This window comes from Wyeomyia smithii, chromosome 1 (assembly GCF_029784165.1).
Source record: "Wyeomyia smithii strain HCP4-BCI-WySm-NY-G18 chromosome 1, ASM2978416v1, whole genome shotgun sequence".
In the NCBI taxonomy this organism is placed as follows: domain Eukaryota; kingdom Metazoa; phylum Arthropoda; class Insecta; order Diptera; family Culicidae; genus Wyeomyia; species Wyeomyia smithii.
The window spans coordinates 27826763-27852233 of record NC_073694.1 but is presented as its reverse complement, the minus strand read 5'-3'; the positions used below and the strand labels follow the sequence as shown (position 1 = coordinate 27852233).

The window sequence follows — 25471 nt, the reverse complement described above, 5'->3', positions numbered from 1 at the left end:
TACACTTAACAGTTGGCTGCGAAGTCGGTGTAAATAAACAGAAGGTCGAGTTTCGATACGGAATGTAGCACCAACGCTTTGCTTTCAGGGCAAAAATTCGAGTGAGCGGTTGAAACCCGCTTCTGGCAGATCCGTTTTGCCTAATCCTATGCGCTCTCTAGCGAATCAAATGCATTTTTTGGGCTATACTTTTCCGTTTAATACTGTGCTAAACGTTTCACCGCATTCGTTACGATTGTTGACCATTGTGTGCTTCTCTGTGCTTGACGAAAAATTTTTGTGTCTCGTACTGCTTGCCACAAATGTCACACTTGTACTTACGCTCTTCGCTGTGAATGTTCAAATGATTCACGAGTCGATAGCGATACATGAAACCTTTCCCGCAAATGGAACACTTGTGCAAGTAATCCTCATTGGATGTGTGAAACTTTTTATGAATATTCAGATGAGCTGCTGCTTTGAAATCCTTGCCGCAGATATCGCAGCTGTACTGTCGCTCGTCAGTGTGAGTGTACATATGTGTTGAGAGGGTAGAACGACGAACGAAACTTTTCTCACAAATGTCGCATCTGTGCAATGAACCCTTACTAAGTGTGTGACACTTCATGTGATTAGCTAGCCTAGTTGCTGATTGGCACTCCTTGCCGCAGATGTCACACCTATATCCCTTATGAATTTTTCTGTGCGTATAGAGACCTTTTTTTGTCTTATGTTGCTTGCCACAGATGTCGCACTTGTACTTACGCTCTTCACTGTGAAAATCCAAATGCTTTACGAGCCGGTGATGATGCACAAAACCTTTCCCGCAAATGTCACATTTGTGCAGATCATCATCATGGGTTGTGTGATACTTTTTGTGATTATTCAGATAAGTTTCTGATTTGAAGTCCTTGCCGCAGACGTCGCATCTGTACCGTCGCACATCAGTGTGATAGTACATATGTCTTAGGAGTTGAGAACGATAAATGAAACTTTTCTCACAAATGTCGCATTTGTGTATTGAATCTTCACCAAGTGTGTGATACTTCATGTGATCAGATAGATTAGTTGCTGATTTGCTCTCCTTGCCGCAGATGGCACATATGTATTGTTTGCCTCTATGAGCTTCTATGTGCGCATAGAGAGCTCTTTTTGACTTATGTTGCTTACCGCAGATGTCGCAATTATATCGTAGCTCATCGCTGTGAGTGTCCAAATGCTGTACGAGTGCAGACCGAGACACGAAACCTTTCTCGCAAAAGTCGCATTGATGCTGTTCGGATGTGTGATACTTCTTGTGCTCATTAAGCGTATGTGCGTGTTTGTATTCCTTGCCGCAGATGTCGCATGTGTACCGTCGTTTGCTGTGACACTTCAAATGGTTTACGAGTGTGTGGTGATGCACGAAACCTTTCCCGCAAGTTTCGCATCTGTGCAGTTCATCTTCATGGGTTGTGTGATATTTTTTGTGTTGATTTAGATTGCATGCTGATTTATAGCTTTTCTCGCAGATATCGCATTTGTGCTGTCGTTCATCACTGTGGAGGGCCACATGTCTGGCAAGGCAATATTTGAACCTGAACACTTTCTCGCAAACGAGGCACTTATAGGGCCGATCCGTAATGTGCTGCGTCATGGAAACCCTTATTTGCGTTTTCAGGAGATAAAGATATAGAAAGAGAAACAAAGATTTATAATACCTTCGATAATCTGTGTAAAAGAGTAGAAGAAAAGAAAATGAATTAAGAATTAAGCGAAAACCTTATGCAGTGCTGTATTAATTCTCTAGCACGTTTAGAAGCGACCGGTACGGTATAGAGTTCTCCAGGTGCGTTTGTACTGATGCGATGTGTTCGCTTTATTTTTTGTTAGCTGTAAGAATTTTTTGTCACCTGTGAAAACTGTCATCGGAAAGAGAGCATACAAAACTACCGAGTTTGATTCACACTCTCGCTAATTTCAATATACAGTGTAAAGCGGGCCTAGTCGTAGTGTTTGTGTGTTTTCGCTTGGTGAACCCTATAAAAAGATGATAGAACGCTAAGCCCCCCTACGCGTTTGCATCGCCCCTAGCGATATTTTTCTAATTCGTATGAATAAAGCGAATACTTTACCTATTTACATATTCTAGATTAGCTTTTGTACATTTAAACTAAATGTATTGCTTTTAAATTACTTCTTTAACAAAAAAACGTAAGTAAAATTTCTGTGCCCCACCACGCAAAACGGAGTAGCTTCGGCTCTGAAACGGGGTATAGAAGAACACCATTAGGGATGCCCTAACAGCAGATTATTGAATTGATTGAGAACAAGATTAATAAAGATCTTTATTTTCGAGCCATCCAATTAGTCCTGGCTCATGGAAGAGTCAACCAACATTTTTTTCTATCTGGCGACATATTGATTATTGTAATTCTCGCCAAACATGTGAAAAGGGCCCATGTGCCATATGTAAACAAGCCACAATTTCACGTTCTTCAATGGATGCAAGCTTAATCTACTCGTATAAATAAGATTATTTGATTGAAACAAACTTCTTCAATCAAAAAATCCTTTTGGTAAGGACAGACTACGCTTGTGTTAAGCGAAAAACGAGAAAATTTGGCTTGTTTAAAAATTTGGCTCATGGGTCCTTTTTACATGTTTGGCGAGAATTCATCACGTAGCTCTACATCGAACAGACTTGCCTCTTCGAAGAAAAATTCTGATAAAATCTTCGTCCTTGTTCGAAACGCCACCATGCGAGCTTACTGCCTATTAACTGTAGTAAAAGCGGTTTTTGTCTTTGCTAACGGGTGTGCACCTGGTTTATAGCTAAGACTAGTAATATCTCGTCTTTGCTTATAGCGACACCGGCGGGCGGCGGCATTGCTGTCTCCTAAACGAAGAAATCGTCATCGCACGACATGTTTATCTGTGATTATACAGTAACTACTGTTTGAAATCAACCCTACATTTGACCGCTTTTAATCTCATTTGTACAGAAGAATGTACCCCAGTGAGGACATCGGAACAAGAAAACAAAAAAGCAGCCGTACGTTCAAATCTTCCTAAAGTTACCTTGAGCTTGAAGCGGCAACATCAAGATCCACTGCTGCAGCCGTCTCCCTTTTACCAGTTTTATCGATAGTGTTGTCGATTGCAGGGTCTCCTTCCACTACATTCGGCCCATCTAGCGGTGCCGTTGCCTCACTGAAGGGGTGTCCTTCATTCTTGGTGGCTGGCTGATCGGTTTCTATAATATCCAACAGTGTATCGGATGTCGTAATTTCTTGCACCTTCATCGTTTCGAATTCTTCCTCCATTGTAGTCAAAACAGATTCTCCCATTCCCGTTCGCACTAAAGCACACGAATTATCTAACTTAAAACCGGAGAGCGAAAAGTAATCACGCTTCAGGATTCGATTTTTTCACCTCTAAACTATCTAAGAAAGATCGAAATTTGTTTATTATTCGGTACCACAGCGTTATTTTATCACTTTATTTTCTCTTCTGTGTGTGTTCAGTTGTCATTTCTCATTACACATAAGTTTTATGGCACAGCACAGCTGATTGCTGAAACGTCAGATTATAGGTAAAATTACCGACTTCCCCACACACGAAGAAAATATTACCAAGCGAACACGTAAATACGACTTAAATTTACGTAAACCTGAATGTCTTCACTGGTTTAGGTAAATAATACTCATAAAAATTGGTGAAATCAACGCAACAACTCAATAAAATACAAGAGAGGCTGTTTGAGTTGGCTTTTCGTTTCCTCATTAGATCGGAAATAGCAAATCCAATGCTTATTGCGAACTATGAGAAATGTTTGGAAGTTGTTCAGAAACCCTGTATGTCAGTATACCAGCGGTTCATGACCATGGAGATAAACCCTTCGGTTGTTGCTCCATCCCGTGAGATTTCAACATCGCTCAACAATTCTTCTGTTGTATTTGATTTGACGATGAAACAAGAAATCCATGGAATTCCCGATCACCTCAAACCAACAGTTGTGCCATCAATATTTTCGACAAAATTTGGCCACCTCCCAAAACAGAATTCCTTTTTCACGGACGGATCTGTGATGGATGGACATTCCGGATATGGCGTTTTCAACACAGATCATCACATATCTCGCAAACTGGCACAGCCCTGCTCCATATACGTAGCTGAATTAGCTGCCATACACAATTCGCTGCGAATTATCGAGCTCAAGACACCAGACAATTACTTCATCTTCTCGGACAGCCTCAGTTCTATCGAAGCTCTCCGATCGATTAAACCGGTCAAGCACCCGTCCTATTTCCTTCCGGAAATTAGACGGATATTAGAAGTGCTGGTTGATCGGTCTTTCATTATCTGCTTTGTGTGGGTCCCCTCTCATTGCTCAATCCCAGGCAATGAAGAAGCTGATTTATTAGCAAAAAGGGGTGCCATAGATGGAGATATATTTGATAGACCGATCACCTATACCGAGTATTTTCATCTGCCCCGACAACTGGCTCTGGAAAACTGGCAGGAAAAATGGGATAAAGACGATCTTGGGCGATGGATGCATTCGATTTCGCCCAAAGTGTCTACAAAAGCTTGGTTCAAAGGGTTAGATTTAACTCGAGATTTCATTCGAGTAATTTCGCGCCTAATGTCCAATCACTATGTTGCAAACGCACACCTCTATCGAATAAACTTAGTCGATAGTAATCTGTGCGAATGTGGAGGGTACGAAGATATTGACCACATAGTCTTCGTATGCCCTAAGTGCCACAGAGCAAGGGCCAAGCTTATGGATTCTCTTCGGAAACAGAAAGTGACGTTTACAATGCAAATACGGGATGTGCTTGCTAGCCGCGGTTATAACCTACCAGGGAATTCTTCTACTAGATATCCCTGTACGCGCCTTTGGCGCGGAATTAATACACAAGATAACGGTGGACTAACTGACTTTATTTTCGAACATCACTACTTAAATATACCCTACCGGTAACTCAGAGAGAGAGACCTCCTCCACTCTCTGTTTACCTTACTAATCTCTTAACCTAATCTAGTACTGCTAAAGTACAGGCGGCGTTTTGTTTATAACACAAAACTTGTTTATTTTGGTCGAGTTTGTTTGCCGGTGGCACAGCAGAAGGCTGCGCGAAGTTCTTTGCCACCTGTGGCATAATATGTTGATACATAGAGTGTTGACAGAGCCGTTCGCGGTCCTCTGTCAAGGGAACCAAATGTTTCGCCTGACTAAAGCATAGCAGAAGGCTATGCCCTCCTAGGAACAACATTTAACTTTAATTATAAGGCTCGTGACGGAGCATTGGGTTCATCGCAGGGTGTGACGTCACATCTGCCACCCCGCCTAGTTGGCCATTATCTAGAAGAGATGATGGTCACATGGTCCGTTCTGACGGCCGATAGGTGTGTTTTTCATAACAAATATTTTTCGCGTTTTTATGCTACTATATACATATTCGTTTTCATGATATTCCTTCTTCCCTTTGCACGTAAAAATCAATTAATTACAATAGTGATACATATCATTTCTACATAAATTAACGTTTTCAGACATGGATTTTCTTCATAACAAATTGACAAATGTTCGCTCGCCTGGTGCGCTGCGCCTTGTAGATATCCGCTGCTTGGCTGTCGGATTCAAGCGACGGGTTACAGGGGGTTTAAAACGGGAGGGTGCGTCTGGCAGTAGAGGTTCTCATCGGTTGTTTGTGATGTCATCCTCGCGAACTCATCTTTAAGGCTTCATCGGGTTATTTTCAATAGTTCAATGGTTATCATTGCACTTTAATTTAAGGCTGCAGTTCAGCTGCTTGTTTTACGATTGTTCAGAGTGTGTTGTTGAACTTCAATGTTGGGTTAGCCGTGCCCCTTTGGCATAGATCGGCTGTATTTTTGTTTGGCTTATAGTATTGTTATGCGCCGTGTGGCGAAAAGATTTGCGATTGCCACTGGCTCTGCGGTCACTTGGTTTATCATCTTTAACTGTCTGCGCGGGGTGTCCAATTACCTGCTAGCATGTGTGCACATTTTCAAAGCGTAGTGCGTAAAGACCATAGTTGATTAAACACGAGCAAAATTTTATAACGTCATTTTGCTTGTTTGGCTTTGACCTCGAATCCTCATTTGTAGAAGTCAATAACTCTCAATGAGTAATATATATTTGAAACAAATTATTACGTCCTTTGCTGTGTAGTTTGCTGAATTCTTCTTCGCGCTGAAGTCTCGATTCTGGCTCGACCATGAGCCGCATTGAATGAATTCTGTTGCACATCTGGCCTCTTCAAAAACTGGATACTGCTCGTCTCCTCTTGGTAATATCGTTTGGCTTTACCTCCATCTCGACCATAGACACCCGCCGTTCAACTCCCCTCGCAACCGTCTGCTTTCCTTTTCGCGCTGTACTGGGCATCATGGTATGCCCCATCTCGACATCCGTTGTAATCACCTCGGTCGTCTTCGAGGATCAGGAACTCGTCTCGTTGTCAATTCTTAGATGCTAGTTGCCCTACTTAGCAAGTGGTGCATTATTTTTTTGCCATTATTTCATCAATTCTTTTTTGGTTTCGTTACTTTTTCCACTTGCTGTTTAAAACTACTGTTCACTCGCGTACGGGCTTCTTACATTCTATTTTCTACCCTACGCTTCTGCTTACAATCTAGGCCCGTATTATTCTTCTTTTCGGATGACATAATCTGGTTTCTCTTCCCCTACTAAGTTGTTCATCTCTATTAGTATTCAATTTTACAAACATAACATTTCAAATGTGCATTGTTTACTTTTTTTTTTTATCATACATTCTCTAACTTTGGTATTCGATGTTTTTTTTTTTGTTTGACATTACAAATCATTGCGTCACGTATCAATTCCATTTATCTATATTAGGCTTTCTTATTCTTTATTCCGCGTTAAAATATCAGTTTAACTTGTCTTGTGGCTCATTATTAGTTTTTTTCTCATCAAATGTGCTTATGTTCTTCAAATAACTTTCTTCAATTTTATCAAGTAGCTTTGCTTTGGTTACATATTTTCTTCATTTTGCGTTCTTTCCAAATATTTTCCTCCTTCTTCTAATAACAGTTTTCAATAAAATAAATCTGTTTCCGCACAATGTATTATTTTTTCATCTCTCTGTTTTTGTTTCATCATGTTTTCATCGAACAAACCGCATTGGTTCAATCTTTTCTTGTCCTTTGTCAAGTATTTCCTGTCTGATTCATAAATAAATCTTTTCATTGTACAAACCGCGTTGATTAAATATTTATCGTTTTCTTCTGTCTTGATTTACAATGTTCGTCTAATAACTGGCGTGTTCTTAACACCTCATATCATCTTCTATGTGCACTTAAAATGTCCCGTCACTTTCTCATTTGCTTTATTCTTTAATCTTTTGCATCTCTTTTTGAATCTGTTATTATTTAAATTTCGATTTGTCTCTTGCTACTGTCATACTGTCATACTTACACTACTTACACTTCACCTTAGTATGCAGTTGCCTGCATAATACCTCTCATTTGCTTTATTCTTTAATCTTTTGCATCTCTTTTTGAATCTGTTATTATTTAAATTTCGATTTGTCTCTTGCTACTGTCATACTGTCATACTTACACTACTTACACTTCACCTTAGTATGCAGTTGCCTGCATAATACCTCTCCCCCTTCCGTCCGAAGGTGCGACCGCCCGCTTTAGAGATTCCTGAAAGATAAGAAGGTTAGGAAATAAACGAAAACTCGCACACTCAATCATCCTGGGCCGGTTATTCCCTTGTTTTTCTTTCACCCAATTTGCACTCCCGCCAATCATTCTGGGTAACCACCCCGTTGTCTACATTCGCTCGTCCTTAACTAAAATTAGAATAGTCTGAATCTCCTAAAGTCAGCAGTCTCCTTGTTCGGTAGGTTTTGCCTTCTTGTCCAAAGTCTCTCCTAGTTCTATTGTTTTCCGTCATTTAAGTTATCTCCATCACACAAAATTTCCCAATACATCATCAATCGATTTTCTTCTTCTATTTCTTATTGGGCCATTAGCTATTTTAAATTAATCAAACCTCGTTTTCATGAGGTCTTTGTTCACTATATAATTTTCCCATGTTTACATTTGCATTTTACAAAAAACAAACAAATGCTGTTTCAATTTCTATTAACTCTTTAATTTTCCATCACCACATTCCAGGTCATTCTAGTCATTCAAATTCCCCAAGTTTTCTATTTATTTAACTGTTATCGGCTGGGTTACTCGTCCCGCACGCCTCCATTCGTATTTGAATTTTTTTAACTGTGTCATGCCGTGCCACTAATATCATCAAAGGCTGTATATCTTTTTCGGCGACTTATTCCATTTCTTCACGCCTTTACTTTAGTATGCTTTCTTCCGTTTGGTTCTGCCTATTAATTCCCGTCAATGAAATCATTCATCTTTTTCGGCGACTTTTCGTATTTCTTCACGCCTTTACTTCAGTATACTTTTTCCCGTTTGGTTCTGTTTATGGACTCCCGTCAATAAAATCATTCATATTTTTCGGCGACTTTTCGTATTTCTTCACGCCTATATTTTACTTTTACCTTACTTTTTCATACAGTTTTAGGTGCTTGCTATTATAACTCATGCCATCCAATATCGTATTTCATTAAATATATTCTGTCCGTTAACCTTGAAAGCATAGTTTTAGTTCATATATTCAGTCATAATAACGCTTAAGCCGGTTATTATGAACTTTTTCTAAACGGTTTCCGTTTTTGATTACCGTGGTCATTTCACTTGGGAATTCCACTACTTCATAAGGTCCTCTCCACATATTCTGGAGCTTTTGACCTGATCCTGTCGGGACTGATTTCACTAAAACTAAATCGCCATACATGGGCTGCCATTCATTTGCCTTTCTGTCATAAACTTGCTTGCGCTTTTCTTTTGAATCCTTTAGGTTGGCCTTCGCGTTCGCGTGGAGGTCAAAAAATATTTTTTTCATCTCTTGTGTATATGTTTCATATGTCAAATTGTCCACTCCATTCCGCTTGTAAATGGAGGTGGGAATGCGTGCTGTACGTCCATACAACAATTCGAAAGGGGTGTACCCCGTTGATGAGTTTACTGAAGTATTATACTGAAACGTAAAAAATGGGAGTAAGTTATCCCACGTGTGCGGTTTTCCGCCAATAAATTGCCTTAGGTAAGTTTTTAACTCCCGATTAGATCGTTCCACCAAATTTGCTTGTGGGTGGTACGGACTCGTCGTTATTTTCTTAATTTTCAAAATTTTGCACACATCTTTCATGAGTGTGCTTACAAAATTCGCACCGTTATCTGTAACTAACTCCAACGGTACGCCAAATTTGCAAATATAATTCTCTACAAAAGTCCTCGCTACCGTCTGGCTTTCTTGGTTTTCCATAGGTGCGACAGTTAAATATCTAGTTAGGTCGTCTTGCATGACCAGACCATAACGATTTCCTAAGTCGGACTCGGGTAATACTACTATATCCATGTATAATTTTTCAAATGGCTCCGACGCGGTTGTGGTGATCTGCATCGGTATCTTGTTTGATCTTCCAATTTTGTTCTTTTGGCAGGAATCACACTGCCGAACGTAGTTCTCGATATCCCGTTTCATCGTAGCCCACGTAAAAAGTGTGCCCATTCTTTGGCGCATTCGTCGCGCTCCTACGTGCCCTCCTAAGGGTGCATCGTGAAATTCCTTTAAAATTGTTTCCACTTGATCTGGCGCAATTACTGTACGCTCACTATTAGCATTATATAATACTATTTGTTTTTCTAGCTTACCCGCTAGGAACTGAATCATTTGCAGAATCTCCTGCTGCTTGATTTTTCTGAATGATATTAGGTGAATGACCCCGGCTGCCTTTACTGCCGCGGGGCTTTTATTGAAGCTATCTAAAAATTGTGAAAAAAATTTCCGGCAATCGATTAATGAACTTTCGCTGCCGTCTACTATGAAACCACCCACCTTCTTGTCTTTAAATTTGAGTACACCATCCTCTACGCAGTCTTTCAATCCTTGTGACAGCTGATACAGTGTCTGAAGTTCTCTGTACGCCGTCCGACTGTTCAAAATGACAAGACGAGCTTCGATATTCCTCTCGTCCAATATTCTCTTCGAGACTTCCACCGTCTCACTTGGTATCAGGTCATTTGATAATGCCTGTGAAAAGTCATCATATGAAATGTTGACGAGTTGTTGCTCATCCTCGTCCTCAGCGATGTCCGCAATGTCTATGGCACTCAAATCTTGTATTGTGCCGTTCAAATCATCCGAAGCGTTCTTCTGCTGCTCTAGCAGGCGTTTCTGCTGGCGCCTAATCATGGCTATCTGCCTGTGGGGTGAACTTTCCTGCCCCTGACACGTCCCATCTGATAAACGTGACAAAAAATCGGCGACTATATTTTCGCTACCCTGTTTATACCTGATGCTGCATTCCAAACCCTGCAACTTTAGTCTCAATCTTGTCAGCGTTGGAGATGTCTCTTTGAGCCTCCAAATCGCTATAAGTGGTCTGTGGTCTGTGTAAACGATAAACCTTTGACCAAAAATGTAATGTTTGAAGTATTCTATGGCCCATACAATAGCCAATAGTTCCTTTTCTATGATATGATATCTGGTCTCTGCACCTACAAGTGCACGACTCGCGAACGCGATCGGCCGGTGCATGGATTTTTCATTCGACAGGACGGCTCCAATAGCATAATTGCTAGCGTCTGTCGTAATAACGAAAGTGTCTTGATAATCTGGCCGGACTAAAACTGGCTCTGTAATCAGCGCGTTTCTAAGGAATTCGAACGCTTCCTGACATTCTTTTCCCCACACAAATTTAGCGTCTTTCTTCAACAAATCATTCAGCGGCTTGCGCTTTTCCGCGATGTTGGGGATAAACTTCCCGTAAAAATTTACTGTTCCCAGAAATGACCTTATACCTTTTACGTTTGTGGGTGGCTTAAGGCTTTGAATGGCCTTAATATTTGCATTGGTGGGTTTTATGCCTTCTTCATTAACGACATGACCCAAATACTCCAGTTCCTTTTTCAAAAACTGACACTTTGATGGTTCTATTTTTAAGTTATGTTTGCGCAAAGCTTGTAATACTTTTCGCAAGTTATCATTATGGTCGGTGATAGTGTCACCGAAAACTATAATGTCATCGAGGTAGACAAAAGCTTTCACGTCCCCTATCTCAAAGAGAACAGTATTCATAAGTTTTTGGAATGTTGAGGGGCTGTTCTTTAGCCCCATCGGCATCCGTGTAAATTCGAAGTGGCCTTTGGGAGTGGAAAACGCCGTCTTAGCCGCATCTCGGCGGTCTATCGGGACTTGATAGAACCCCGATTTTAAATCAATTGAGGAGAAATATTTTGCTCCTCCAACATTATCCAATATCTCATTTATAAGAGGTATTGGGTATACAAACGGCTTGGTAACTTCGTTCAATGATCTAAAGTCTACCACAATTCTGTATCTTTTATTTCCGTCAGCATCCGGTTTCTTTGGTACACATAACACCGGTGCATTCCAGGGACTAGTGCTGGGTCTAATAATACCCTGCGCCCTCATTTCATCGATTTCCTTATTAATGTGCCGTTTCGTGGCCTCCGGAAATCTATATTGCCGCTTATTGATAGGCACCTCCGATGAAGTTTCTATCGTGTGTACGGCGGCGTCAGTAGTGGTTAACCTGTCGCCTTCGAAAAAGAAAATATCTGCATAGCTTTCAACTATATTCTTCACTGTCCTGAATTCTCTATCAGGCAAGTGCGCCAAATTCAGCACTTGCCGTAGTTTTTCAATTCTTGCATTTCCTTTTGACTCTGGTGTTAGTTTATGTTCTAATAGGTCATAATCTAGCCTAGAGTTAAGATCTAACTCGGGCATTATAGTTTTCTTCGAGTCAAGAAAATTGTTCTTCGGCTCTTCATTTCGATATGTTTGGTGCTCTCTATTTATTTCGTTTTTGTCTACGTCAGCCTCATTGCGGGCTGTGTTGCTAGTATCTCGCAACTCGTTCTGCACCATAACTCTATTTCTGGCTGCCACATAAACATGTTGACTAAGGACTTCGTCTTTGGGCATACTCCTCGGACTCAAGTCGTCCGGACTTCTGTTTCCGTGTTTCTTGAACACTATGTAATCAAAATTATTTCCTATTTGAAGCGTATGCTTCTTTAAGAATTCTGCTCCGATTAATCCGTCGCTTGGCAAATTTTCTAATATATGAAATTGCGTCGGGATCAAAAAGTCTCCGACTATTAAATCCAACATAATTGTACCTGTGGTTCGCACAATGTCTTGGCCGATACCTCCAAAAGTGGTTACATCCTGTGTATTTACCGGTACATTCAAAAGATTCACAATGCGTGCATTAATTATATTCGCACATGCACCTGTATCTAAGATCAGGTTCAACGTAAATTTGACATTCTGCTTAGCCAGTAGGGTTAACATTAAGTGCCCTCTGACATCGTAATATACTCGCTTAGCCACACAAGCACTGTTGTCTCTTATGTGATTGCATGCGGTCCTCCAATCGGCTATTTCTATATTGCTGGGCTCATCGGTACATCTCCGCCAGTCAACATCTTCGCAAATTTCTGCTAAATCCTCGTTAAAATATTCCTGTGCAACAGGATCCAAAATACCTTCTTTTTGCAAATTACTACTTCTTTCATTAATGTTGGCTACCATAAGCATTTTCTGAGGCATCCGGGTATACGAATTCCTGTACCTCCTATCAGTTGGTCGATCTTGACCATAATAATTATATTTCCATCCATGGGCGTAGTCCCCTTGGCTTCGCCGGTAGGAACGCGCTGTGCGATAAATGTATTTGGATCGACTACCGTCGCTAGATCCACATATATTGTTATAATTGTTTTGTCTGTAAATTATTCTATCTCTATTTTTGTAATTATAATATTCATTTCTTCCAAGACGGCTGTTGCTATAATCAGCGTCTTTGTGATTTATTGTAAAAATATTTCTGCTACTATCAAATTGTCTAAGCGCAACGCGCTGTCTTTCGACCCATTCTAGGCCCTGTATTCTGTTTTCTATTTCCGCGATGTGATAACGCTCATGGTAGTAATCTTCTAAGTCGTCTAGCAGCTCTTCTAACTTCAATGCTCGTTTACCCTGAGCAGCTTCTTTCAATGCGGTGTCACACAAACCCGCCATAAAATGTAATCGGAGACTAACTATCATGCATGACTTCGTACAATTAGTTTCGTAGGAGTCGATTTGCTCCTTAATTTTCAATATCCTCTTTTTATAATCAGGAAAGGTCTCATTCGCTTCCTGTTTCAATGTTTCTACTTGATTTATAACTGCCTCGATGCGTATAATATCCCCAAATTCCTTTACTAAATTCTGCTTAACCTGTGGCCAAGCATTTGCGTTAATTCGATGTATTGCGGCAGCAGCTCTGCCTTTTAGTTTTAATAGAACAATGTAAACCAGTGGAGCGTGTGATACTCCTTCTGGTATCTCCTGAGCAAAATGCTCGATATGATAAACGAACGCTTCTAGTTCGTCTAGCGATCCATCAAATTCTGGGATGCCCTGCATGGCATCTGCTTTTGGGAACGTGTACTCCATTATAAATATAAAATTTTATATATATTTCATAAAAAACAATAAAAGGTACTGCGGACTAAATACTATAAGACTATATAAGGCTTATGTAGCCTTCTTCTTTTTTTTCTAGGTATCACTAACGATTCTGTTGACCAGATGTGATAACGTAGCGTGACCGACTCTAATTTCTTCGTCGCGCCATCAAAAAATCTGAACACCAAGTTTCGAACCATTTAGTGTCAACGGTTCAACGTTTATCTTTATTAATTAAATAAATAATTTTAGGTTTTCATAGTAATTAAATGATTATTTAAAAAAAATCATTTCTATTTAGTGTAATTAAATTAATCAAAGATTGTTAATGGTTACATTAGATGGCGTAAGGTGCCATTCCTTATTCATGAAATAATATTTTAACGTAAACTTCCAACATTATATATCTCTGCCGTCGGTTACTATTTACTCTTCCGGTGGATATGTCACCATCGCTGCGCGCGTTGCGCTTATAGATGTATCCATTTTTTTTTTACCCTCTTAGCAATTCACCGCTACTGGTAAGCCATGTATGGTAGCAAAACGTTCTTACCATTGGCCATTAAAATTGATGCTTACAAAATACGACCTTGGCCGTGGCTGGCACAGCTGATCGCAATAACACTGCAAAATTCATAAACAGAGACAGCGTACCCGACAATTAGTACAACTGACTAACTTTTGTATGCAACGTGTGAGCGCGCAATTCGTAGTTACCGCTCTCACGCTCTTTATTGGGCATTAATGAAATGCGACTTTGCCCCTTTATATTTGCTAACGATGACGTAGCCACCCGTGTGCTAAAACTCTCTCTTAGAATAATTAAGGTGAGTCCCATGTGCGCAACTTCTGCGAGTATCTGTTTGCGTTCTTAAATTCGATTTGCTAGCGCCCGTTTGCTTCCCGCTCTGCCACTTTAATTATTTTGTTGGGCAAATGAACGAAAATCGCTTGCGTGCACTTGTCGTGCCGAGAGTTTTATTGCTAGCCGTTTGAGAAATAAAATCACCCGCGCAGCAGCGGCGCGAATTGATTGTTTATACAAATTGGCCTCTCGACCCAAGTAGATGTGATAATCGTTATAATTACGAACCACTGAAGAATTGTTACGATTGTAGTTCGCCTAATGTAGTCTCCAAGGTCATTTATGTCTCCTAATGTGTATCTCTCCGTCGTTCTCTTCTATCGTCAATAGCTCCTGAATGGTTTTATATTTGGTAATTTTTTGTTCTATCAGTTTTAAAAAAAAGATTCAATAGATGTTAATTCACTGTGTGCTTCTCACCCCTTGATTCCTGAGTTTCTACAAGGGTCGATGAAAACGGGGATCTTCAAAAATCACCGATCGCTCTAAGTTCGCCAACTGATCTTCTGCAAGATCTGATGTCTCAAACTCAAGACAATTTTCTGATAATCTTCTATTTCTGTTTGGCTCAGGAACAATCGCCGAGTTATTTAAGATTTTCAATGCCAGACACACTTTCGATTGAACAAGTGTGTACTGATCTGTTAATCTATTCCAATGTTCTGGCGTTAAATTCGAATTTTCATACTCTTTTAAAATTTCCGAAAAGTCGTTTAAGGCGTCGCTTAATAATTTTCTTCTATTAGCGACTGCCGCCCGCGTTCTCGGCCTGTTTATGTTATTGCTCAGATTATGGTACTCCTGGTAGACATAATCCTTATGCTCTTTTAATCTTGACATTTATGGTCATAACCGTCTAACACCTATTCTGCTTTTGCAATATGCCGCATAATAAAAAAGGAAATGACTCACTCACCCGAGTATCCTTGACACAGGGCCGGTCATCGTTGTTGACTTCAATTTCCACTACGTAACTTCGGCACCTTCTTAATACGACAATTCACTATATCGAATATCTGCCAACGTCGAAACTGACACTTACATGAAAAAAAAAACGATCGCACTTTACAAGACGTCTTCAGCAGCAAAACACAGCACCTTTTCCTCGCATACGAATGTCACTCGCTTGGGTTTGCCACCAACTCAGTTCACTTCTATGCCAAAAAGCGAGAAAAGAGAACACTTTTTGTCAACGTCCTTTCTCGATTTTCGTTTTTCTTTTTTTTTTTCTCTTTCACTAGCAGCACTACTTTCCAAGCTGCTGACCTCGATAAATCGTTAAGTACTTTTTCGTCAGTTCTCTTTTTTTTTCCTTTTTTTTTTCTTTAAATAACACACTCTTTTTCCTCCGCGAGCACTACTTGGATTAAAACTCCGAAAAACTATTTCATTTTTCACTGAACCACAGATATTTAAACCACTACTTTTTCTTTTTGCTCCCTTAGCGTGATTACTACGACCGAGTTTACGACCGCGTCTGACTTCCGAGATACGTCCGATTAAAGAAAAGATTCAATGGCGCGGAAAAGACCACGCGCTGTCACCACGTGTGTAGGTTATAACCTACCAGGGAATTCTTCTACTAGATATCCCTGTACGCGCCTTTGGCGCGGAATTAATACACAAGATAACGGTGGACTAACTGACTTTATTTTCGAACATCACTACTTAAATATACCCTACCGGTAACTCAGAGAGAGAGACCTCCTCCACTCTCTGTTTACCTTACTAATCTCTTAACCTAATCTAGTACTGCTAAAGTACAGGCGGCGTTTTGTTTATAACACAAAACTTGTTTATTTTGGTCGAGTTTGTTTGCCGGTGGCACAGCAGAAGGCTGCGCGAAGTTCTTTGCCACCTGTGGCATAATATGTTGATACATAGAGTGTTGACAGAGCCGTTCGCGGTCCTCTGTCAAGGGAACCAAATGTTTCGCCTGACTAAAGCATAGCAGAAGGCTATGCCCTCCTAGGAACAACATTTAACTTTAATTATAAGGCTCGTGACGGAGCATTGGGTTCATCGCAGGGTGTGACGTCACACCCGCGCTTGTAATACCCATTTACGACTTTTTAAGAGATATCAAGTATCGAATTTGATTATCTCTATGCTTTTTCTCCTGATTTCTCCCAACACAACAATCTTAAAAAGTTTCACGCTAATTCCGTTTTTTTTTCTTCTTTCTTTCGTTCATATTTTTTATAGAAACATGAATCATCGCTTCTTTTTGAGAGACATGATCCACCGAACTTAGATTTTGATTTCAAGGAGATAAGGAACCATCACCCTCAACGAATAGTAGTAAGGATTAGTATTTAGTTATAAAGAGAAAAACTTTGATGTTAATGTTAGTCGTAAGCTTAAATGACATGTATTTTTAAATTGTATTTTTAAAAGAGAAAAGATGAGAGGGTTTTTATGCCTGTTTGAGGAGGAGCAGTCGGGATACAGGCTCTACTCAAGCTGGCTTTTCCCTACTCCAAAAGATATTCGGCCCCGTTATGCTTCGCGGTTGGGCCTAAATAAATATTAGAGTTAAAAAAAAAAAACTCAATAAAATACGAATACCTAATTTTGGGCAAAAATTTTTATAGAGATTTTGATGTTGATGTTTCAAGGTATTCAATTTCACCTGAATGATTACTTCCGTACAGGTAATCAAAAGTAGGTAAATAACTTTTACCTATCAGTCTGATATTTTTAGCATTGGATACACTGTAGAAAATTATCACGTTTAATTCAGATGTTTTTTTGAAAATTGAATAAAATTGATTTAAAACCAAGGGGCTCGACTTATTGTCGAACGAATATCCTCATAGATAAAAAAACAAGAACTCAACGTTTGTTTTCGGTACGATGTGCGCTTTCAATGAATAAGATGGTTTTCGTAAGCATTTGAAACGAAATATTGACGCTACGATGAATTCATGAGTGGTAGGCGAAATTTTGACGTTTACAGTTCCCTGTTTAAAACGGATGTCTCGTGATTTGATACTACTGATTTCACAGAACAGATTTCTAACAAAAATATTTAAAATCTCCCCTAAATATAAGGCAAAATGATTAGATTTTTTTCAATCGTAATTTTACAAACAGTATAGAGCTAAAAATCAGAGGTAAGCGAACGCAGGATTGTGTGGTATTGAGATTGATCGGGTATATCTCAACAAGAGTTCAATGGGTAAATCACCTTGCTGGATCGCGGGTTCGAGTCCAGACGTTCATTTTTACACCGCCTGTTTTGAAAAACTGAAAATGTAGTTGTAAAACAGAAAAAAAAATTCGTGTTTATAGTGAGGGTTCTACAGTCGTTTATTTGTGAAACTAGCAAGTACTTAGTGTTACGCAAGTCCATCCTTATTTTTTAGAAGTCCGTATTCTACAACTGAGCAATTCCACAAAAAAACGGGCCACCAATTTAATCGGCTATTTTTTATTCAACTGAAATTTTGCATAGATGTTTCTTTAGGTAAAAGATACCATTTTGTGCTATTTGTTTAATTTTTTGGAACACGACTTAATTTTGAGAAGCTATTGAAAAATGATATTTTGGGAAGGTATTGATGATTACAAATATTTTTTCCATGATCCGACCGGTTTCATTGTTTAGGTAATCTTTTATAGTTTTTGTAAAAAAATAGATTTTGGAGAAATGAGCTTTTTTAGAAAATTATTTTTTTATTTCTATTTTAACTTTTTTTCGCAAAATAAATATTTTTATCGAATAGACAAACTAGTTATCTACAACTTTGCTGAAGACATCATACCGGGCGAACAAACCGTTTTGACCCCAAAAATATTTGTAATAATTGTAATTTGTAATTCACGTGATTTTAAATTACACGATTTTTTTATGTGGTATGTGATATCAGAAACAGCACACACAAAAAAACACAAATACACACATCACGGACGCATCGCATAAAAAAGAATCCAGTGTACCTTACCACGAAATGGCATCTTTTGCCTATACAAACGTCTATGTAAAGTTTCAGCCAAATCAAAAATGACAATTTAAAAAAATGTCAAAACTAGGGCATTTTTTGTGAAACTACCAACTGCATCTTTCACATTTGGATATTTTAATATTGTTGTGAGGGACCATCGCAACAGGGATATGTGTTGCAAGGTGGAACGCTTCCCTTAGGACCCAACTGCTGTTTTAGGGCTATATTTTTTCCCAGTATAGTACTGTGCAGACCGTTTTGCCGCATTCGTTATGATTGCTGACCATTGTGTGCTTCTCTGTGCTTGTAGAGCCATACTTTTGAGTTGTACTGCTTGTCGCAAATGTCGCACTTGTACTTACCATCATCACTGTGAGTGTTCAAATGTTTTACGAGTCGGTAGCGATGTAAGAATCCTTTCCCGCAAATAGAACACTTGTACAGTTCATCCTCATGGGTTGTGTGATACTTTTTATGTTTATACAGATGAGCTGCTGTTTTGAAATCCTTGCCGCAGATGTCGCATCTGTGCCGTCGCTCGTCAGTGTGATTGTACATATGTATTAAGAGTTGAGACCGATAATTGAAACTTTTCTCACAAATGCCGCATTTGTGCAGTGAATCTTTACCAAGTGTGTGATGCTTCATGTGATCAGATAGAGAATTTGCTGATTTGCACTCCTTGTCGCAGATGGCACATATGTATCGTTTACCTTTATGAACTTCTTTGTGCCCATAGAGAGCTCTTTTTGACTTAAGTTGCTTGCCGCAGATGTCGCACTTGTATCGTAGCTCATCGCTGTGAATGTCCAAATGCCGTGCGAGTGCAAAGCGACTCACGAAATCTTTCTCGCAAAAGTCGCATTTGTGCAGTTCATCCTCACCGGCTGTGTGATTCTTCTTGTGCTCATTAAGCGTATTTGCGTGTTTGTATTCCTTGCCGCATATGTTGCATGTGTACCGTCGTTGGCTGTGGCAGTTCAAATGGTTTACGAGTGTGTAGTGATGCACGAAACCTTTCCCGCAAGTTTCGCATCTGTGCAGTTTATCCTCATGGGTTGTGTGATGCTTTTTGTGTATATTTAGATTACGTACTGTTTTGAAGCTTTTTTCGCAGATATCGCATTTGTGCTGTCGCTCGTCACTGTGGAGGGGCATATGTTTTGCAAGGTAATATTTTACCCTGAACCCTTTTTCGCAAACGAGGCACTTATAGGGGCGATCCGTAATGTGTTGCGTCATATTGATCCTTATTTGCGTTTTCAGGAGACAAAAGTATAGAAAGAAAAAACAAAGATTAATATTAACTTCGATAATCTGTGTAAAAGAGTAGAAAGGAGGAAATAAAAATGAATTGAGATTGATAATTAACATCATTCATTTTATACCGGTCGTTGCTATTTTTTTTATTTGACGTTTCATAGAGCGAAAACTATTTGCAACGCTGTTGTTGTGGTGCCAAATTTAAACGCGTGATGCTCACCGAAAGCCCGACCACTGTTTCTCTAGCACGTTTAAGGCCCAAACACAATGAATATATAGACTAATTGTCAAATTGCTGTAAACGCAGCCGCAACGTATCAATTGTGCTTGGGCACCACCGGCTTAACAGCGACAGGTACGGTAGAAAGTGATGCTAGAGCACTGCAAAACGGGATAAGGAAGAACACCGTTAAGGATGCCCTAACTACAGGTCAATCAGGGGGCTCTTGTGGCTGTCAAACTCCATACATTTTCCATCTACCACTCATTGATTCTGGTACCAGCGTTTCTGGTACCCACTTTTTGGTTGGTTTGCCCTAAAACAAGTGTAATAGAGTAAACGTCCCATTTTGTCGGTAGACTTATTCTCGAGTAAATGTCGTTTCAGATGAAAAAAAAAAAAAAACAAGAGCTCAACATTTGTTTTCAGTACAATGTGCACTTTCAATGAATAAAATAAGTTTTGTAAGCATTTGAAATGAAATATTACCGCCGTGATGAATTTATGAATGGTAGGCAACATGTTGACGTTTATAGGCCCCTGAGGTCAATAAATTGAGTGAGAGAGGAGACTTTCACGAACTCTTCGAGAGATCTACAATTTCGAGTCATCCAATTAGTCATGGCTTATGAAAGAGTCAACCAACATTTTTTTATCTAGTGACATATTGATTATTGTAACCCATCATGTAGTCCTACAACAAACATACGTGCCTCTTCAAAGGCAAAATCTGAAAAAACTTCCTCCTTTTTTTTTCTTTCTCGCTTTCGCGCAGACCAGTTGGTCTATAAGAGCCAAGTTTTGTTGTCAAGTGACAGTAATGGTAATGTGGTTTGTGGTTTGACTGTAAAGTTAAAGCGTAAATTATTAGAAACAGTTATCGTAATATCTGTTGGCAGTGATATGTTATGAAATTATGGCTTCAGTTTAATCGAAGGCATGATTTTAATGTTAAGATCCTTCATCGATTGATATTTCTTTGTACACTAAGGTCGCTTTTTACGCGGCTTTTTCTACGCGGATTCCGAAATTTACGCGGTTTTTTTTTACGCGGATTCCGGAATTTATGCGTTTTTTTACGCGGCACATATTCCCCGCGTAAAAACAGTGGCGTCTCGTCCTATTGTGCACTACGTGCACTACACCAGGTGTTGTGGGTGGGGGCCGATTTCAAGAATATCAAACAAAAGTCAAAAGCTAAAAAAATCCATCAAACAGTATCAATGATCAACTAGTATTGCTCGCTGTGTACCATTTCTAGTGCACAAAATGAAAAAATACATGTGACCATGCTTTACCCACTCTACCTTAAGTTAACTCTGGAAATCAATGAGTGATGAGAACGTGAGACATAAAACAGACCCAAAATCTCTCTGCGCAGTGCACTTTTCAATGTACACAATATTGTTATGTATCTACATACCGAGCGTTTACGCGTGTGGCAAGTGGTTTTGGTTTCAAGACCGGTGTGTTAGTGTTGATTCCGTGCACTTCCGTCAGTGAACTTGAAGAGATGAGAGCAAACACGGAGAGCGTTGAAATTTGACAACGTTGTACACTCTCCGCAAGTATTGAATGCTGCTTCATCAGAGAAGGGATAGGTAGGAAACTGAGGCCTCTGTCATGCCGAGTGCGGCGCGGCGCGAACTACGGCAAAACAGTTCGGGATCTGCTCTGACGCGCGTGAGTCTTCATTGCTGATATTATTCCTCACCGTGAGAAGAGACGCAGCTCGCGCCGCGCCGCACTCGGCATGACAGAGGCCTGAGGGAGGCTCTCGCCATGCAGTATGCGGCAATACGCGACAAGTGTCTTTTCTCACGGTGAGGAATATTGTTGATTGCGACAAATTTTCTCGCGAAAAATTCTTGTAGAAATGCGCGGGTACGTCCAATCGCAGTAATATCTTCTACAAAAAGTGCGGAAATTGGATTTGCGCACTTTTTGTAGAAGACACCTCATGATTGGTTATACCCGCACACTTCTACGGCGTTTTGCATGCATCTTGCGAGATAAATTCTCCCGCAATCGACAATAATATTAACAATGAAAATCCCGAACTGTTTCGACGCTATTCGCGTCTCGCCGCATTCTGCATGACAAGGGCCTAAGGCCGGTGTTAGCATTGGCTACTGAAAATACGCTCGGTGGCATTGTATATATGTAACACACACGCGATGTTGTATTGCCTGGGTGGTAGAATGAAATGATTTTCATTCAGTACTTTTTAAGAGGCAAGTGCAGTACGTTAAAATAAATATGGAGCTAGATCTTGTTGAAGACCTTCTAGTCAAGCCATTCGTAAGGCGATCTGTTGAAGAAAAGCTCTTGATCACAAAAATGCAAGTTCCTCGACCAAAGCTAGAAAATCTCAAGTCAACGTTTGTCAGAGGTGGAAAGACAATTACACGAAAATTTAACGTGAACGCTTATGATGCAACGTGGCTGTGCGGCTCACAGACACGTGGTAAACTATTTTGCTGGCCGTGTCTCTTGTTTCAAAATCCTAGTGATAAATGCGTGTGGATAAAGGATGGATATGGAGATTTGAACCATCTTTCCTCGGCCATGAAGGGGCATGCAGCGACTAAAGAGCATATTAACAACGCTATGGCACACCGCACGTTTGGAAGAACGAGGATTGATGAGGCGCTGGATCATGCACACGAAATTGCAAGGAAAAACCATAACGCTCAAGTGAAAAGAAATAGGGAAGGAATGACAACATTGATTGATTTAACATGTTTCCTTGGCTCGCATGGTCTAAGCTTTCGAGGTCATAACGAACAACACGATTCCGTCAATAAAGGCAACTATAAGGATCTCTGTGAATTCATAGCATCCAGAGACGTGGCCTTCGCTGATTTCATCAACAACAATTCAGTGTTTTCGGGAACATCCGCTTCCATTCAGAACGAGCTTATAGAAGTCATTGGATCTTTTATGATTGAAGAAATCTTCCGGGAAGTGCAAAATGCTGAATTTATTTCTGTGATGGTCGATGAAACCACTGATGTTGCGAGAAAATCTCAGTTGGCTACGACTTTTCGATATTGTTTGAAAGATGGTAAGTAAAATTAATAGTATTTTTTGTGTAATGAAAAGGATTGAGTTGAAATGCATTGTTATCTTTGTGAAACCCGTCTGTAGGTACGCCCGTTGAAAGATTCGTGGATTTGTGTGATATAAGCAACGACAAAACCGCTGTAGCCCTTGCCAGAGAAGTAGTTTCGTTGTTGAAAAAATTCAGCGTGACCCCTGAAAAATTGGTAGCACAGACATACGATGGAGCTCATGTTATGTCGGGTGTTGCTGGCGGAACGCAAGCGATCGTCAAAAAATTATACCGTGATGCCGACTACATACATTGTAAGGCCCATGTTTTAAATCTTGTTTTGCTGCACGCTTGCACCTACCAAGATACAAGAAAGTTTCTCACTACACTGTCTACACTGGCTTCGTTCTTTACTCAAAGTCCTAAAAGAGATTCAGAATTGAAAAACTACATCCAGCGTAAAATTCCAAACGTTTGTAAAGTGAAGTGGGCATATACATCCAGAATGGTTAATATTTTAGAAGCTCACTATTCTGAACTAACCACGTGTTTGGGCGAAATGTATCTCGGAAACGTTAAATGGGACGGCGAAAATTGTTCCCTAGCAAGGGGGTTACACAGTTTCATGCTTGAATTTGACACCATCTTTTATTTGAAAGTATTTTCGGCAGTATTTTCGTTCACTGATATTTTGTATCAAACTCTTCAAACGAAGGAACTTGACTACATTGAATGCGGCAAAAGCGTGAGAAATACTCGTGAAAACATTAGTAATTTACAGACGGACAAGAAGTACAAAGCGATCTGGCAGGAATGCTTGGAAATTACTGGTGAAACATACGACGGAAATCGATACGACCAATACTTCAAGAAATATAACGCAGTGATCACACGTATAATTTCTGAATTTGACCAACGTTTTGCTGACTTAAACAAGCGGAGCTATTTGAGTTTGCTGGACTGTTCTAAGTTTAGCGGATATTGCGAGCAGTTCCCTAAGGATTTGGTTGATGCTATCTGTTCTCGGTACACTGGTTTCGACAAAGTGAAACTGGGAAACGAACTTAAAGTTTTCTACTCAAAAGAGGAATTTTCGGGAAAAAAGTACCGGAAATCATGCAGATCCTAATGGAAAAAAACCTTGAAGACATCTTCTCGGAGATTTCACGCCTTGTCCGATTGGTCTTGACGCTCCCTTCCACAACAGCATCAGTCGAAAGAAGCTTCTCAATCCTGAGAAGACTCAAATCATATCTACGATCAACGATGGGAGACAATAGGCTAAAATGGCTTATGCTGATGGCTGTTGAAAGTTCTTTGCTACACAAATTACAACATCAGAGTGGTTTCAGTGATGAAATAATTGATAGATTCACCCGTAGAGCGGATCGTAGAATTCCGCTGCTGTACAAATGAATGCTTAATTGAGAATGATAGATTTTCAGAAAATATGAATACTAAATCAGATAAATGCAATGCATGTGTTTTATTATGTACATTTCTGGCGATGGCCACTGGGGAAGGAGGAGGGGAGGGGGTAGGTGTTTGTATGGGACAACCTTGAGTGCACAGTCAATATCCAAATCCACGAGACGCCACTGCGTAAAAAGCGACTTTACTGTCATCGAGTGGTACGTCTGTTATCTGTGATTATACGGAAATTACTGTTTAAAATCTACCCAACATTTGGCCGATTTCATTTTTATTTGTACAAAGAATGTACCTTAGTGGAGACATGGGAACAATAAAACAAAGAAGTAGTCCTACGTTAAAATCTTTTAAAATTTACCTTGAGCTAGAAGCGGTAACTTCAACATCCACTGCTGCAGCCGTCTCCGTTTCACCGGTTTTATCGATAGTGATGTCGATTGCAGGGTCACCTTCCTCTACCTTCAGCCCATCTGGCGGTGCCGTTTCCTCACTGCAGGAGCGTCCTTCATTCTTGGTGGCTGGCAAATCGAATTCTTTAAAATCTAACAGGGTATCGGATGTCGTAATTTCTTGCACCTTCATAGTTTCGGATGCTTCCGCCATTTTCATTAAAACTGATTCTCCCATTCCCGTTCGCACAAAAACACACGAATTTACAAACTTATAACCGGAGAGCGAAAAGTAATTAAGCTTCAGGATTTTATTTTTTCACCTCTAGACTATCTAAGATCGAAATTTGTTTATTATTCGGTACCGCAGCGTTATTTTATCACTTTGTTTTCTCTTCTGTGTGTGTCCAGTTGTCATTTCTCATTACACATAAGTTTTATGGCACAACACCAGAGATGCCAGATATTTTTGAAAAATGTCTGCAACTGCTCGAAAATCGGAAAAATGTGCTCGAAATCTGAAAAAAATCTACCCGTAATCCGGAAAAATTTCGCTCGCGCAGGAAAAAGTCTGTAAAAATCTGCTCACATTTTAAGAAAATCTGCGCAAATATAAGGAGACTCTGACAAAAATCTGCAGAAACCGTGGAAAAACTGCAAATCACTAAAAATCTGCACACGGACTCCGAAAATCTGCGTTTTGCAGACAAATCTGCACATTT

At 39.9% G+C, this 25471-nt stretch overlaps 1 protein-coding gene across 1 annotated transcript; it reads right to left on the bottom strand.

The window, feature by feature from the left end:
* Positions 1 to 227: 227 nt before the first annotated feature.
* LOC129734046 (zinc finger protein 91-like) lies at positions 228 to 25425 on the bottom strand. The gene is made up of 3 exons (XM_055695768.1): positions 24719 to 25425; positions 18754 to 19640; positions 228 to 1689 (listed from the first exon to the last, which is right to left on the bottom strand). The coding sequence occupies exons 1-3, from the start codon at positions 24985 to 24987 to the stop codon at positions 230 to 232; spliced, it is 2616 nt and encodes an 871-aa protein (XP_055551743.1). The 5' UTR covers positions 24988 to 25425; the 3' UTR covers positions 228 to 229.
* Between the last annotated feature and the right edge of the window lie 46 nt (positions 25426 to 25471).

What these genes read in the sequence shown, in the direction of transcription:
- LOC129734046 (XM_055695768.1), bottom strand. Translation starts at nt 24,987, where the DNA reads ATGGGAGAATCAGTTTTAATGAAAATGGCGGAAGCATCCGAAACTATG. An exon ending in GTTACCGCTTCTAGCTCAAG is followed by an intron (nt 19,641 to 24,718) that starts GTAAATTTTAAA and finishes AACGCAAATAAG; the next exon opens with GATCAATATGACGCAACACA. An exon ending in GAACACTCACAGTGATGATG is followed by an intron (nt 1,690 to 18,753) that starts GTAAGTACAAGT and finishes TCTTTTACACAG; the next exon opens with ATTATCGAAGGTATTATAAA.